The sequence below is a fragment of the Vespula pensylvanica genome, chromosome 2, assembly GCF_014466175.1.
Source record: "Vespula pensylvanica isolate Volc-1 chromosome 2, ASM1446617v1, whole genome shotgun sequence".
NCBI lineage: Eukaryota > Metazoa > Arthropoda > Insecta > Hymenoptera > Vespidae > Vespula > Vespula pensylvanica.
Genome location: NC_057686.1, coordinates 12,903,827 through 12,920,912, shown reverse-complemented (window position 1 = coordinate 12,920,912; position 17,086 = coordinate 12,903,827). Strand labels below are relative to the sequence as shown.

Here is a 17,086-nt window from a genome sequence, read left to right as displayed (position 1 = left end):
TAGCTTCCACTTCCTGAGCGTAGTCCATGTCTCTTAGAGAATTCTGTTCTCCCGGGCATGCCAAATAAATCGACTGACCCGCTCGCACGTATAATATACCTTTAACGTTGGGATAAAGTATCGTCGATGCAGTACCATTTCGAGTTAGAATCAACGGCTGTGGTTCTTTAAGATCGCCATACTTATATTTCATGGATAGAACGCAATTCTTGCGTGCAAATTCTGTATCAGTCGTGTTGTCTAAAAACGGAAATCAAAAAATAGAGAAAGATTTTCAATTCGACAAATGATATTATTATTAAATATATTATCGAACATTATTCTTACCATTTTCGATATCATTTTCGGTCGGTCTGGCAACGACTAATAAAGTATGAACGAAAAGAGACACGATCCAGAGCATGGTACTGTTTAGATGTTCTTTCACCTCATGTGGCGTTTCAGGATCGGTTAGTTCTCTTTTATAGTATTCAGTAATGTTACTTATGTTAATGTTAATAGTAATTATTTTTTCTTATCAGTTTGTACAGGTGAAGTAACAGTGATAGATAGTAAATCATTTTTATATCGGATTCTTCTAAATACATAGAAACTAGAGAAACTATTTTTACGACGTGTGATTTTTTTTCGTACAGTACAATCTATTTTATTTTCTTATTTATAAGAAATCATTGAACTATAGATAGAAGTACGTCTATCTAAGAAAATTCTAATACATGCAACCGATCGTAATCGCATGTAAATTTGAACGATAAATGTCGCGTGTAAATTGAAACGAAATATGTTTAAGTGATACGCCGCAGAGATTGTATCAATTTCTAATCGATTTTTAATCGGGATAGAATTTGAAAATCAAAACGATTATATAGGAAAAATTGATATTTTTTTTCTAACGACATAAGAGGGTCGAGTGTAATAGCAGATGTATATATTTGGATAATCGGAGGAAACCCGAGAGATCGGATTTTCGGGCGTGCCAAGAGGAACATGCCTCGCGGATATATATACAAATGCAAAGCGTGATATTGAATAGGCGTCAAGGACGAAATTCATTTCATATTGTTCGTTGAAGTAGTAGGAAAGTAGCATCGAGGTCGACACAAACGTAGAGCTGATCGCAGTGAAGTGGCAAAACTTCGATCCACTTGAACTCAGTAGAGGGAGGAAGAAGATTGACTCCATGTAACCGAGTTACTCCACTCGACACCAACGTAAGAAAAAGATCGCAGCAGACGTGACTGGATACTCCATTGTTCCGCCGATGTGCAGACACGTGGCGAAAACTTTCAACATTGAACGGATCGAAACTTTAAATTTAGACGTTGGGAGAATTTCATTATTGCACAATGCAGCCTCGTAAATTCGACGAGTCAACGACGCATTTACGAGCAACGAAGGATATCTCGACTTTCGTTTCCTGTGTTATCTCGTAGTAATTGTCACGCTAGGCTGATTATAAACAAAACAGGAACAAACAGAAAACAAAACGAAAAAAGAAAACAAAAAGAATAAAAAGAAATAGCTTTATATACGAATCGTTGCCGTATATTTTCTCGAAATAAGAAAAGCGTACCTTCTGAACTTACCCATTTTCTATTATCTTCACGTTTTTTAAGCGTTATCCGTATACATTTGTATATTACTCTTTGTCTGGTCGCAATATACATGCAGTACATGCGAGTCGATAAGAGAGAAACGACAAGAACACGAGGTACAAAGAAAAAGGTTGAATAGGTTCGAGAGGAAAGTGGAGGGTACGTTGAGTGCTATTTCACTCGGTTAAACGGATCCCTGAAACCAACGAGCTCGTGTCAGCGATGTTATTTATTTCTAAGTTTCTCCTCTCTTTTCTCTCTCTCTCTCTCTCTCTCTCTTTCTCTCTTTCTCTTTCGTTCTCGCAATCCCATTTACCGAGTTCAATTTCCCATCTCTTCTCTTTCCTGTTCCTGGTCAGGGTGTCTATTATGTCTATGTACGTCCAATAATGCGGAAACAACTGATCTCAACAGACGGAACGTTAATATCCGTCTCGGTCTACGATGCATAGCCATACCGATGCCGAGTGTTGCTTTTCATTCTCTAAGAACTCACGTCCAATTAGAACAACACACATCAAACTTACTTCGTGGAATCTCTTCCTCAGATTGGCGAACATAAGGCATCTTGCCAACGGTCCGTCGGCATTACGTCTCCCTGATCTTTTTCTTTTTGAAATCAGAAGAAACATTTCATCTGTATTATTTTAACATGTCTGTACCGCAAATCTCTTTCCAACGTTAACCTCCGATGCATTCGCAATGCATATTGGAATATGTCTAAACACGTTTCCCGTCCGAAACTCAAATGTCAAACGTCATAACTTCGCAACGTCTTCCAAATAGATAGAGCGAAAAGCTAGGATAATTTCTCGTTAATCTAGTAACATGGAAATTTCACTTTATCATATATCTCGCATAACGTCATATACATATTTCGAATAATTTTAATCGTCTTAACTGTTTGCTTTGGCGATAAATCTAGATATATCGAGTTTTCCTTCAACCTTCTGACCTTAATTAAAATGACCTTTGCTATTATCGTACTATTATTGTTATTATTTTATCAAGATCAAGAAAATAAAAAGCCGAAGATAATAACGCTTGTTGGCGTGTAAAGAATCAACGATAATTGTTCGCGGCATAGCACGTACTAGGTGTCGATAATTTTCTACGAAAGGAGGGTAACTCCGTCAAGCTGACTGCCCTATTAAGTCTCTTGCTATGTTAAGGGTGTATCACAAGAGAGTGAAAGAGAGAGAGAGAGAGAGAGAGAGAGAGAGAGAGAGAGAGAGAGAGAGAGAGAGAGAGAGAGATTTTAATACCGAAAATATGAAAGATGACGTACTTCATAATTCTTTTCGTAACGTTAAAAGCTACGAAAGAAAAATCCGCAACGGATTAGCCGCATTATTTCGCTTTCACGCTCCTCGAATATTTATGAGGCCCTCGAACGTGACAATGTGTATTTCAACCTCGCGTGTACAGATTACATCAAGGGTTTGACTCGTGCAAATGTGTATTTGATGTGTGTGTCCAAGCGTGCGTGTGCTCTTTCATCGTCACGCAGGAAAATTCGATTTCTCTTATTTCTCTACAGACATGTTGTATTTTCAAAAACTTTCTCTCTCTCTCTCTCTCTCTCTCTCTCTCTCTCTCTCTTAACTCTTGACACAGATCTTCGAACGTCGGGATAGCGATTTTTCCTGAATAGAATAATACTTGAGGAATACTTGTTGCTCGGACAGGCCTGTGCATACGCTTCTTCACTGACACGAATCGATGTCATTCGAATATCTTAGCTTCCCCGTTTATCGACAGACGCTCGACGTAAAAACGACGCGATTTTCACGTACCTCGTATTATCAATTTCCTTCGTGGACGGTTCGCGAACGATGCTTTTATCGGGTCCCGACAGTCGAGAAAGCATAGTGCGAGATATTCGATCCCAACTTCCAATCCGAGAAACTCGCTGGTTTATTTTCTATTAAAGAAACGGAGGATTTGAATTGAATTATTCCAGAATTATTCTCGAGAAACTATTTATAGTAACAGTAATAATAATAATAACAATAACAACAATGACAACAACAATAACAATAACAATAATAATAATAATAATAATAACAATGATGTTCTCAAAGAAGATCAAGATATCTCCAAGGAAAATGAGAATTCCAATTATCTCAGCGTTCATTCTTTCATATTAATCTGTAGATGTAAAAAATTAATTAAAATTAAGATGAAGTATTTCAACGTTGACACGCTTAAGGTCTACAATACATCGTTGACTACGATGATTGATAACGCCCGAGCCATTAGGAGGTTCGGCACATTCGATGAATGCATTCGCGGTTAGCGTTCGTCGGATTGCCCTGACCGTTATTGGCTTTAATACAGCTCGATCTCTGATTCCAATTCGAATCTGCCGCGGATGTACCGGCTCGTTTATGGTTCAATAATGGCTAGCCATACGTATGTATGTATGTATGTATGTACATATGTATATACCGTACCTACCTATCTACCTACCTACCTACATATACATACATACATACATACATACATATATACATACATACATACATATATACATACATACATACATACATACATACATATATATATATATATATATATATATATATATATATATATATAACCGGCACGTAATTTCGTCTAGCCTAACATACTTAATTATTATCGCTTACGTCTTTCTCTTCCATTGTCTCAGGGGACCATTCAGCGTCGTTCGGAAATGCATTCACCGACAGACCGGGCAGACTTTCGCTGTAAAAATCGTCGACGTGGCCAAGTTCACCTCCAGTCCGGGCCTGAGTACAGCTGGTGAGTATCTACAGGATATATCCGTACGCTTCAGCCATTAATTTCCGCCGACTGTTGGAAACATACCGTTCCCTTCTCTTTCTCTTTCTCCATTTCTCCGACCCTTCTGCCTACAGGAGGCTTTCCCTACGTATATATTATATCTATGTATGTACGTACGTATGTATGTATGTATGTATGTATATATATATATGTACACACATGCATACATACATATATGCATATATACATTTGCTTCTTTTAAAACTCGTTTTACCTCGTTGTGCGAACATGCATATGCTCTCTTGCAGCTCTTCGACTCGTCTATCCGTCACGAGCATTGTGCGAACGAATGAAATGGATAGTGTAGTATCGTGTTTCCAAATTAACGAGATCATTGCGATCGAATAGATTAGCTCTTTTTCTCTTTAATCGTACAATGCTTCGCTTATGGAAACTTTGTCTATCTACGTACAAATTCGATCGAATTAATTCTCTCATAGATCATTCGATCGTGTTACAGATTTAAAACGTGAGGCCACAATATGTCACATGTTGAAGCATCCACACATCGTCGAGCTACTCGAAACTTACAGTTCCGAGGGTATGCTCTACATGGTGTTCGAATAGTAAGTATATCACTCGAATGAAAGGAAACGTGAGCGGATGTAAAACGTGTCGAGATAATATCGATTTTAACGGTCGTTTCGTGAATAAAATTTTAACGCGGTGAGCTTCGAGTTCCAACTCTTTGATGTGCAAAAGACCGGGAAAATATATCAAAATGCCGTCATCGGTGTTGTTCATGAAGTAAAAGGATAGAGGAAGAGATGCTTCGTTCTATCAGAAGATGCATATCGTTGAACCGGAGTACTATGCAAATTTTTCAAGGATTTCAAAGGAATAAAGTTTACGCGAGAGAGAGAGAGAGAGAGAGAGAGAGAGAGAGAGAGAGAGAGAGAGAGAGAGAGAGAGAGAGAGAGAGATAAAAAAGAAAAAAAAAAAGAAAAAAAAAAGATAGAATCGCGTAATAATTTCTTTCTCTCGTCCATCCTCGTGCACTTTAAAAAAAGCATTTTCAGAGAAATTCTGGCCTTTCAAATTGCATTCAGAGCAGTCGTATCTTTATATCTCAAAGATGCTTTTACTTTCATTTATCTTTTTCCTCGGTTTTAAACAGCATATAGACGCGGTTCTGTTTCTGTACAAACGTAAAAATAAATAATATTTGGTCAAAGATTTAAAGCGACGGATTCATGTAAAATGTATCTCCTAAGGGGGATTTTTCTGTGTGTAAGAAGGAACGATTGTTTTTTTTTTATTGCGTTTCATAACACTCGTTTTGACGTTTATTTCTCGCTTGATTTATCCAAAGGCGATGCGAACTTTAACGATGCATTTGCAAACGGTACACGAAGCGAGCCAACGTCGTATAAATTATATATTAATGTTACGGTTCTGTTTCAGTATGGACGGCTCGGATCTATGTTTCGAAGTAGTTCGACGAGCGACCGCTGGTTTCGTCTACAGCGAAGCAGTTGCTAGGTAAGATAATTTATCATATCGATCGTTTTGTTAAAGTATCCAAACATTTAGATACGCGCGTTATTTAATAAACGACGAATAAGTATAACTTTTTGCAACATTACTTCGTTCTAAATGTTAATTTTTCTCTCATAAAAGGTATTTTTTATCAGGTTCGTTCTCTCTCTCTCTCTCTCTCTCTCTCTCTCTCTCCTTTTTTATTCTTTTTGTATTATTTTCTTTATTATGAAAATTCCTATGCTCGAGCCGTTTTACTTTTATGAACGGGAAATGCGCTGCAATCAAGGCTGCTACAGTTTGGTTAAGCTCTCGAACTCTGTACGATAGGCGTATATCAACGCACCTGTATGTGTACGTATCTCATACTTCTACAAGCGGCGCATATGTATCTATACGTTTACGTTCTATATATGCTGGGATGTCCTCCGGAAGTTATTAAAAATCTACCATCCTTCACTGACATTTAAAATCCTCTTTGGTCTCTCTGTCTCTCTTTTTCTCTTTCTCTTTCTCTCTCTCTCTCTGTCTCTCTTTTCGTTTCGATTAAAATTCTATCCTTTTATCGTTTGGGTATAATTGATGGTTTAAAGATTTGAATTTCGTTCGTCAGACGTATATAAGCTTTTTTTTTTTTCATTCCAGCAGGCGTTTCATTTCATTCGTCATTTTTATCGCGTAGTCTTTGTACTTCCTATAAAATGTAAATGAGATTTTTTTTAGACAAAGATTTACTTTCGTTTCGGTAAATTCTCCTTCGAATTACCCGACATTCAACGTGGTCGTTCACATTGAGAACAAAATCCTACCTGCTGGTAGATTGTAACCTCAAGGGTCCCCATTAAAACTCCTAACTACTATGAGACTAATGTTGAATGAGTACAAACGACAACTGTGTGTCGTATTAGACCGCTAGCTACGGCTCATATTTCATTTGGACTAGGCTGATTACATGTAACTTTGCTTTGAACGAAATGCTTATCGAATCTCTGACAGTTGCGGAATAAGAAACCAACTTGAATTCTTTTTTTATCCGTGCTCATCTAAGATAAGCTTATCCAATAGGCTTTATATCTCTAATCTCTATTCTTTTTCCAGTTTAACGTACTCGATCATAATAATTTCAACAAGCTGAATAAATATAACCTAAATTTAACTTCACAGGTTTTATCATATCTTGAATATTCATTGTATAAATAAAATCAGTGAATTCTTTCAGATTTTAAAATAACTAAAAACAAATGGATACTTATCGCTTGAAAAAGTCAAACCTCCGAGGGTTAAAGAACTCATTTAATTGGAAGAGAAAGAAAGGAATAAAGAAAGAAAGAAAGAAATAAAGAAAAAAAAGAAAAAGAAGAAGAAGAAACGGATGAATAGAATCTTATTTTGGAGAAAGTTCAATAGCGCGAAATCGTTGACAGAAGAAAGGGCAGGGTCGAAAGCAAGTGGGTTAAAGCTCGTTCTAACTCGGTGCGATGCGTTTCAACGGCTGAAAATACAGAGCTATGCTCCCGTGGCGCACATTCAGAGTAAGAAACTAAAGCAGGCATCTCTCCTTCTTTTATTTTCCAGCCACTACATGAGACAAATCCTGGAGGCATTGCGCTACTGCCACGAGAACGACATAATCCATCGTGATTTGAAACCGCAGTGCGCCTTACTCGCAGGAAAGGAAAATTCTGCGCCGGTGAAGCTGCGCGGTTTTGGTGTCGCTGTGCAACTTCCTGCGTCCTCGCAGGCAAACGGTGTCGGTATGTTCAATCCTTCTTACAATTCGACCGTGTTTGCACACACGTTCTATCTAATGTACTCTTTCCTACCTTCCCTAGGGAGAACATTGCGCGACGTTGGCTCTCTCTCTCTCTTTTTCTTTCTCTTTCTCTTTCTCTTTCTCTCTTTCTTCCTCTCCCACTCTTTACTCTACTTCACTCTACACTACTTTACTCTCCTTTCTTTTTCATCCTGTGTCATTCACTTCCATTCTCCCTCGATGTATGTACGTACACGTACATACATATATATATATATATACCCACGTCGGCGTATCGACTCTTGCTCGAGTTCCATTCGTTCTCAAGAATGGAGAGGTAGAAAATATTGGCTACGCCTATCGTGCGAGTCCCTTCATTTCTATTTTTTTTCTTTTTTTCTTTCTCTCTTCTTTTTTTTTTTTTTTTTTTTTTTACGAAAACATTAAGGATTTCTTTCTTCCGACGAAAACAAGGTACATATATATTTATGTAAGCTTTATTGTCCCCAAGGGATGCGTCCTAACGTTTGCTCGAATATTCTTCATCTTTCGGATTGTTGTTATAGAGATCTTTTTTTTTTTTGCGATTACACGACGATTACCACCGAGAAACAACGATTCGTCGAAGCTGAGAGGATTATCCATCCTACCTTTTCCCTTTTTATTCACTCTATTAACCTTGCCAACGTCGTGCTAACTAACATCACTCCCGAGGATAATACTATTATATTACTAATAATATTTATCGTATTATTTTTAATATTATAGTCGGATCAGCCGAGCTACTCGAGCATATATCGTAACGTTTAATCTTTTAAAGCGGTTTTATTTAAAAGGCAATATTCAATACCAATTCCGTACGAGGAAAGCATTAACGAAAGTTATCCAGTTCCGCATTGATGTTAATTACTTTTGAACTGTCGTCCACTTACATCGCTTTTGCGATAATTAAACTTCAAGTCATTTCATCTCCGTTCCAACGTAAAGAACGTAAACATTTAACGTCGTGATTAAGACAATTTTCCTTTATACGATTTCAAAGAAAGAATTCAGTCATTTTCTTTTATCGTCTACCTAATCGCGGAAAAATGATAAAATTGTATTACTCCGATATAGAGAGATTTTGTCGTTTCAGGCAATAGAATCTATTATTTATGAGAGCGACGTTAACGAATATCGTCGAGCAAGTCGACCTCCTTTTTACGGGCACTGCCTTAAGAAAAGTTTTCAAAAATTCAGCAGAAAGAAAATGACGTGAAAGGAATAGTCTTGTATGTGTTTACCGATCGGTAGTTTGAATAAGTTTGTCGACATAGCGTGATTAACGTTATTCAAGGAAAATCATTTTTTGTTTTCCTTTTGCTTCTACTTGAGCGTATGGTCGTCATCGTGGCTAATGAAACTTCCTGTAGTATGCATAGAATGTGATCAAAGGGTGGCAGTATCGTCGCCAGCAAATGACGTTAAATTTCTGCATCGAGTTATCATGTACGTTACATAATTGCAGTGTAATTAACGCGACGGCCTGTCCCGGTCATAATCGGAACAATCGAGCATGAAGAAGCGCGTTCGCGCGATACCGTATATATATACGGTGCTCTCTTTGGAAGATGGTATTCAATGTATGCCTTTGTAGAACCTCTAATGCAATATTTTTGAACATCGATTCGTTCTATTTCCGACAATGTGATCCGAACAAAGATATTGCGCGAACACACGATGTTATGCGCGCGTGTGTTTGCCTCTTTCTCTTCTTCCTTTTTTTTTTATATTTTTTTTTTCTTTCTTTTTTTTTTCTCTGTCAATGGTCTCTTCTTTTCTTTCTCTCTATCTCTTTCTCTTTCTCTCTGTGGGAATGCCCTGTTCTGCGATAGACCCATTGGCTGGCTTGATCGATGATTGGCAGTCACATTCAAAATCTCTGAGTGTTCGGTGTGCAGAATGCAACGGCTTTTATCGGTTATATTTTTACTTTTTGAAGACACCACGTTTCTGCTTCTTAATATTCAGCATTGAATTGGTATCTCTCTTTTACGATTTTTTCCACCGCTTCGATATCGCGCGCTTTCAACGTCAAGCGAACCGAACCATCCGAAGCAGGCGAGAGAGAAGATTCTCCTAGTTGAACGAAAGTCAAATCCGTTCTACGATAAATATACTGACGAAACGATCGCAGATTAAAATCTCTCCGTTTCGGAATAAAAAGCCAGACGACGTTGAAGCGGTGAGACACGTCGAAATGTATCATAATATCGAATACTTCCTAGGAATTCGTATGGGTTTCGGCGTGGAATAAGTGATATACATATACATATATATATATTTATATATCTATATCTATATATATATATTTATATATAATATATACACACGTTTGCCGTTGTATATTGCCGTTAAGAGCTGTTGAAAGAGTGCACCTTAATATGTCGGTCAATTCACTTTGATCGGCACTCATGCTATCGCGAGTGCTTGCCAGCTTTCGAGCGTTTTAGGGGAATATTGGTGAAATAACATATCTACCAGCTCGAATTATTGCGTTATAAATATACCGATAACTAATCGTCACATGCGTGTATATAAAAATGATTAACAAGCGACGATCCTTCGTCCACTTTTATTTTCAGCAAAAACAAATTAAAATCAATTCTAATCGCAGTACAATCAAGTTATTTAATGTCGCGATGAAAAACTCGATCGGGGGCATTTCGGTATTACCTAGACACTTCGTTTTCCAAGATATAGAGAGAAAGCTCGATACTGCATTATAGGAGAAACATTTGGCTGACAATATAAGGAGTAAATCCCTTCGAGCACTGTTTCCATCATCCACAATCTTCAGAGTTTCGAACTAATTTGACAGTCCAAGAGTAGGACAGGCACCAATGGGAGAATGCTCTCGCGAACTAGGACACTTAGCCTTCACCGGGCTCTTTTCGAAAGTAAATCTTTAATAAGCGAACTTACGGGCGAGTTGTTTGAAGTACATATTCTTTATCATCGAGAGATCAACTTCCTTACGATTTCTTTCTCCCTACAAAGTTTCAATGTTGATACAAATAAGAAAGTAAAAAAGAAGTAATATCTACTTACTAAAAATGTCGAATGAAACTTTTTACTTCGGCAAGTCTTAGCTGATTATCTTAGGAATTATACGTTCCCTCTAACATACTTCTGGCACGTACTGCCATTAAAAAGTCTTTACGGTGTTATTATAGTTAGCATACAAGACGAGGAAAGAATAAAGTTTTGTTACGAGCTATTTGATAACCTGAAATTTGGTTTGAATGAATACAGAGTGTTACACGACCGAGTATCGGCAGTGTCTGAGCCCAAAGGGGCAGCTCTACTTGAAGGCCGACAGCGAGGGTAAGCTTGACCTTTAATCATCACTTCCGCTGGAGCCTTGTATCATCACGCCATATATATTACACATACTTATTACGTCAACCCAGATTGTATTATGCTACGTTTTAACCCGATCCGTGTGTCCCTATCACATTACTGTATTCTAGAAGCCGCCACTGCTTGCTTGCTTGCTTTCCGCGTCCCGACGATATCGGTCATGTTGACTCATTTTCTGTATAGGGTGTCTCTCTAAACTTGTGCTTTAAATATGGCAACGTAGTTCACAGGTTCAAAAGCGCTTTGCTTTAGTCTCGTCTGCCTTATTTAACCGAAGGTTTATTTTAATCATATTCAACATCATTGACATTAACGAAGTATTCTATATGAAGTATATTCTAAGATATGGACTATTTCGTTATTAATACATTGCGTATTCTTCATCGGATATATGTAAGTTTTGAATAAATAACAGACGCATAATCTTTTCGTCCAAGTTTGAAGACTCCTCTTTGAAAATCTAAACGAACGAAAAGTTATTCTCGGCGTTTGCATTTTCTTCTTCTTCTTCCTTTTCTATTTTTTTATTTTATTTTTATCATCTTTTTCTTTAACGTGATTCAACACTTGAGTCTTAGCCAACTGTTTGAGCACAGACGCAATCCCAACGTATTTCTTTACGTAAATTATTCATTAGATTATTGTTTCAGCTTAAAGTTCACCGTGAGTTGAAAAAGAAAAAAGAAAAAAAAAAAAGAAACCTACGAGATTTCCATCAAGTTATATCAAGTTTTCTTTCTTATTTTTCGTTACCTCGAACTCATTGCCATCCTTAAAGCACGCATCTGAGAACATATCCTGTACATGTTTCTTCTACGTTTCATCATATCAAACATATTTAACACAACATACAATCATTATAGACATATCTCATTAAACTCACCCGTCCACATTGATCTATATCCACTCTCAGTGTTGATTAACGTCTCGCTGTAATTCATGTCAGTATGATTATATATCGGTGTCTTATTATAAAACACATCAGACGTGACGCTATTGAGAACGACTTCCGAACGCATTTCATAGGCCCACACCGACTCTCATATACCTATTTCACACTGCCATATCACTTGACAAGGATCGCACTATCCTTTAACGATAGAAAAAATCTACGAAAACGAAGAGAAATCGTGAGGATATCTGGTACAACCGAAACAGAGTTCCACGTATCGATCGAAAGAAAAGCAAAGAAGGATAAGCAGAATAAAGGAAAGTAAAAATACGAGAAACGAAAAGTGAAAAAGGAAAAGATAAGAAAGAAAGATAGAACGGCGCATCACGTACAGGTCGGTCTTCTACGAGCAACGACGATGTTCGATGAAAGCATCTTGCTCTCTTTTTCTCTCTCTCTCAATCTCTCTCAATCTTTCTCAATCTCTTTCTCTCTCTCTCTCTCTCTCTCTCTCTCTCTTTCTCTCTCATTCTCTTATTGTAAAATATAATCGACGAACGATAGCAGACGCTGCGTAAAATGCGTTATTATCCTGAGGATAACTCTCCTTCTCCTTTTCTCTCTGTGTTGTTTCGATAGGGCTGACCTCCCCGAGCTGCAATTTCCCTTTCGAGGACCTGACCGACGCCGAGGATTCGCTAGTCAGCGACACGGAGGACAACATTGGTATTGATGTGCCTGCAAGATCTCCGTAAAAGAGTGGCGCAACGCACGGGGGTAGAAACGTAAAGAAATTTATATCTTTCGAGAAAGTCTTTCTCCCTTTACGGTCCATCGATTCGACATCGTGTCTCTTACCACGCGAACGATCGTAAAAAAGAAAAGAAACATTTTTGTTTCCTACTTCGGGTTTCGTATACATACACGTCCGTTTCTGTATGTACCGCTATAAGTCCGTTCATTTAATATTCGGAAAAAGGTCTTTTGCTGTTCTTTCTTCCTTTCTATCTCTCTATCTTTATTTCTTTTTGTTTTCCTTTTCTTTTTTTTTTATTTTTTCTTTCGTTTTTCTTTCTTTCTTTCTTTCTTTCTTTCTTTCTTTCTTTCTTTCTTTCTTTCATTCGTTCTCTCGAACGTAAAACTTTTAAATCGATTTCGAATACGATCTTTCGAAATACTTTCGAAACTTCGATTGGCAAGGGGCTTTTTTACCCCCGTGTCGTTCGGTCATACCCGCTTCTCTAATAAGTCTAATATATATACATATATATATATATATTTATATACCACTTATATATCGTGAGCGTCCTTATAGACGCTCTATTTGAAACCTGTGTGCGGTAGTGTCCCCCCCCTCCTGTAAAAGTCATTGTGCAGGCCGCATAGTTGACAGATATATTTATTGTGCCGTTGAGCTGCCCTAAATTTGTTGGAGAAAAAAAAAAGTACCTTTATTATAAATTATCGAGGACGTTCCTTCCATAGTTTAAGTTTCCCTCAGTCTCCGTTTGTTCTTCGACGTCACGCCGTTTTTGTAGCCGCGAGAATGATCCGAGCTCTGCTTCTTCGTCGTAAAAGTAGTAAACCTATGTAAGATGAATACGTTGTAAGATCGAAGGGTTCGTTACGATATTCGCCGTCTCATTTTTCTCAATTTTATCGTGTAATCTTTTCGTTATTACATGTTTGTAAATGTGCAATATAAGGAATGCGCTATCGATGGAACGCATGCTATGCAATACGTGCATGTATGTAAGTGTAAAATATGTTATATTATACGTGAGCGTGAAAGTAATAAACCCTTCGATGATTTTATCATCTCTTTCTTCTTCCCTTTCACTCTTTTCTTTTTCTTCTATTTTCTTTCTTTATTTCTTTATTTTTTTATTTTTTTTTATATATATTATTCCCTTTTAAACCAAGTCGATCGATAATTGCCCGAAAATATGTGGGCCTGTTTATGCCGTCATTGTCCGTAGTGATAGACTAGCCTGTTTTGTGTGTCCGTCTATATTTGTATGGCTTTATGTTCGTCTTATGATCTTCTCGACTCGACGAGGCCGTATCCATAAGAATTCAAAAAGTATCTCAAGGTATAAGATATTCATCTTGCAAGAGATGTTCTCGAAGAAGGAATTCGAAGATATCTCTTTTATGATGTTATTCCTAAAATCATTCTTGAATTGTTAAACGATCGTAGGAGTATAAGATATCTCGGTGGATGTTTCGGTTGGAAATGTATAAGAGAAAATATGTGCGTATGTTTTATATATATATATATATCGGCCCTTCCTTTGATTTCCCTACAAAGTACAAAGTATAGTGCATCTATTTACGAACGATTTTATCATTTCGTACATTCGAAAACGGAATAATTAGGTATATGCCATTATCAGTACGGATAATGTGCGTTAATCCAGCGATATTATTAATTTACGTAATCTAAATGTAGATTATTACACGTAAATTAATTATCGAATTCTTCTCAGCGAAAAAAAAAAGCAGTTTCTTTTAGGAAGTTTTATCGTTTCAACAGCTAACGCATCGTATCGTCGTCGATTGTGTTTCGAACGCAAAAATTGTGTTCGAGATTTGTCAAATATATCAAATCTTTATTTATTTCTTTGAACTGTGTGACAAAGAAATAAGATCATTGAATTTAGCGTTGCATGTTAAAATGTGTTCTTCATGTTGTTCTCCTCGTTTTACTCTAGTCTCAAAATTTTGTTCATGCTTTCCCATTGAATTTTTAATATATTCTCTTCCTTGCACTTTTATAAATTTCTTCTTGTAGTATATCACAAAACGTGTAGTAGATGTAATTAGATTTGCTAAGCGTATATGTTCGTTTAATTAACTTTTAATCGTCATTTTCATTTATGAACATCTTTATCATCATCATCGTTATCATCGTCAACATATTTTTATGCTCATTTCGTTTAAGCCGAAAAATAAGTTGGATTGCGACAAATAAAACGTTGTTCTTTTTTTTTTTTATATTTCTCACGTTGTTTTGATGTTGCGAAAAGTACGTCGTACACATATGCCAAGGTCTTAACAAGAGTTAATTACTTAAACGAGCTAAATTGGCCTTTTAAGAAACAAAATAATTCTCACGAATAAAACCAGTGCTGTCATACCAACGAAACGTGAGACTTACAAGTAGAGATGGAAATAACACGTTTATACGTCTGTTAAATGATCAACGTTGCTGCACCTTTCATATTACGCGAATTACATATATATATATATATATATATATATATATATATATATATATTATTTCTTAGTTCTATCTAGATAAATTCATTGATTCGTGAGTAATAACGTGTTTAAATTAAATTTAAAAATCAATTTTAACTTCATACTATAGATATGTAAATGTAGATCTATGTAATGTGATTATTTAACGAGGCTATAATTTTTATTGGATACTATCGTCGCATTAATTTTCACGTATTTGCACGTAAGCATAAGTTTTAGTACTAAGTCGCGACACCGTTTTCATTTTCATGTCGCTTTACGTGTTGTGTCTACGGTTTTATGATGCGCATTTGTGATACGAGTTTCATACTAAGTTGCTCGAGTCATAATTTAATAGTTACAACCAATGTCGATTGTCTCGAAATTAGCTCGATTCTTTGTTAGCAAGAGCGTAGTGTTCGACCCGATTTAATCATTTCTTAATTAACTGCTCTCGCTGCTTCTTTGTGTTTAAAAACGTAACAATTTTTCTTCTTAACATCGCTATCATTTTTCATACCTAGTCGATGGAAAAATAAAAATTGAAAATTCCTAGTTCATCGATTTTTCTTTTCTCTTTCTCTCTCTCTCTCTCTCTCTCTCTCTCTCTCTCTCTCTCTCTCTCACTCTTTTTCTTTTTCTCTTTCTTTCTCTCTTTCATTTTATCATTTTTCCATCTGATTCTATCGCTCGAATGATCGAAAGCGAGGACCACGAACGATCGCTCGTTTTTATCATGCAATGCGCATGCATATCGAAGAAAAGTCGTATTCAAGCGCATTTATAGCTTACCTTGCAAAGATCGACCGCAAAAACATTCCAATCATTCTCACTTTCGGCCCGCTTATGCTTTTATCGGTCGAACGAATGACTTATCGTCTATCTATTTATTTTCTCACGAAGTTCTCGGTCACGCAGGTCGCGTTGGATGTCCACACTTCATGGCACCGGAAGTGATTCAACGTCGACAGTATGGGAAGCCAGGTGACGTTTGGTCGGCTGGTGTTCTCCTTCACGTTCTTCTTACCGGCACGCTTCCATTTGTGGGTTCTCGCGAAAGGCTACGAGAGGCAATTTGTAGAGGACGAGTTCAGGTATGAAACTTTTTTCTTTTTTACTAGTCACTTTTTCTCATCTGACTTGGAAAGAGATAAATTTTCAAAGGAATATAAAAAAAGAAAGAAATAAAAAGACTAGAGAGAAAGAGAGAGAGAGAGAGGGGGGGGGGGAAGAGAGAGAGAGAAAGAGAATGTTCTTTTCAGTAATATACTCCTTTGAATTTGCAGATGGAAACACCGTTGTGGGACTCCATTAGCGAGCCAGCGAAGGACCTCATACAGAGAATGTTAACGACGGACGTAAATCATAGGATCACTATTCAAGAAGTCCTCAATCATAAATGGCTCAGAGTGAGTAGAAGTACGCTTGCTCGGCTGGTGACGATACCACCAGGAACGACAACGTTCTACGTACGATCGACGTCATCGACGTGTTACGAGAAAGAGAGATAGAGAGAGAATAAATCACTATGACATAGACCACAGTATATAAAGAGCTATGAAATAAAAATAATTTGATCCAAGGGAAAACTTTACTTGCATAGAAAATAAACAGCGTGGTTTCAGGCGATTAATATTATTTTCCGTCTGGCTCATTTTAACATGTTTTATTTTCGTTTCCTCTCTTACGTTCGTTCTCGGAAAGAACGGCAGTTAGAAAATTCTTTTGACATTTCTTTTTCGGTATATTATAATCGTCTGCCATTTCTTCGCGACGTGGGTGCGTGCGCAAATGGTATAACGATGCGTGTGGTACGGCATTTAGTCAGTGACCTAAGCAAGACTCGCCGGTACCCCATGTGTATCGATGTAATACACGTGCAAGTGGGTTATC

At 37.2% G+C, this 17,086-nt stretch overlaps 1 protein-coding gene and 1 long non-coding RNA gene across 17 annotated transcripts in view; one reads left to right on the top strand and one right to left on the bottom strand.

Moving 5' to 3' along the window:
- The window catches only part of LOC122626902 (peripheral plasma membrane protein CASK), a 119,294-nt gene that overhangs the window by 10,862 nt on the left and 91,346 nt on the right, over window positions 1–17,086 (top strand). For 8 of the 16 annotated variants that reach the window (XM_043807458.1, XM_043807460.1, XM_043807461.1 and 5 more), the window contains exons 2-8: window positions 4,270–4,382; window positions 4,885–4,990; window positions 5,829–5,906; window positions 7,479–7,657; window positions 12,590–12,676; window positions 16,112–16,287; window positions 16,480–16,602. In XM_043807458.1, coding sequence (XP_043663393.1) covers window positions 4,270–4,382; window positions 4,885–4,990; window positions 5,829–5,906; window positions 7,479–7,657; window positions 12,590–12,676; window positions 16,112–16,287; window positions 16,480–16,602 — 862 coding nt within the window. Of the gene's footprint in view, window positions 1–4,269; window positions 4,383–4,884; window positions 4,991–5,828; window positions 5,907–7,203; window positions 7,377–7,478; window positions 7,658–10,950; window positions 11,023–12,589; window positions 12,736–16,111; window positions 16,288–16,479; window positions 16,603–17,086 lie in introns of those variants that run through there. The other 8 variants (XM_043807459.1, XM_043807463.1, XM_043807475.1 and 5 more) reach the window with 5 other exon arrangements.
- On the bottom strand, window positions 3,678–4,886 carry LOC122626912. The gene is made up of 3 exons (XR_006326756.1): window positions 4,639–4,886; window positions 4,247–4,508; window positions 3,678–3,746 (listed from the first exon to the last, which is right to left on the bottom strand). It is a non-coding gene; the product is annotated as an uncharacterized LOC122626912 (long non-coding RNA).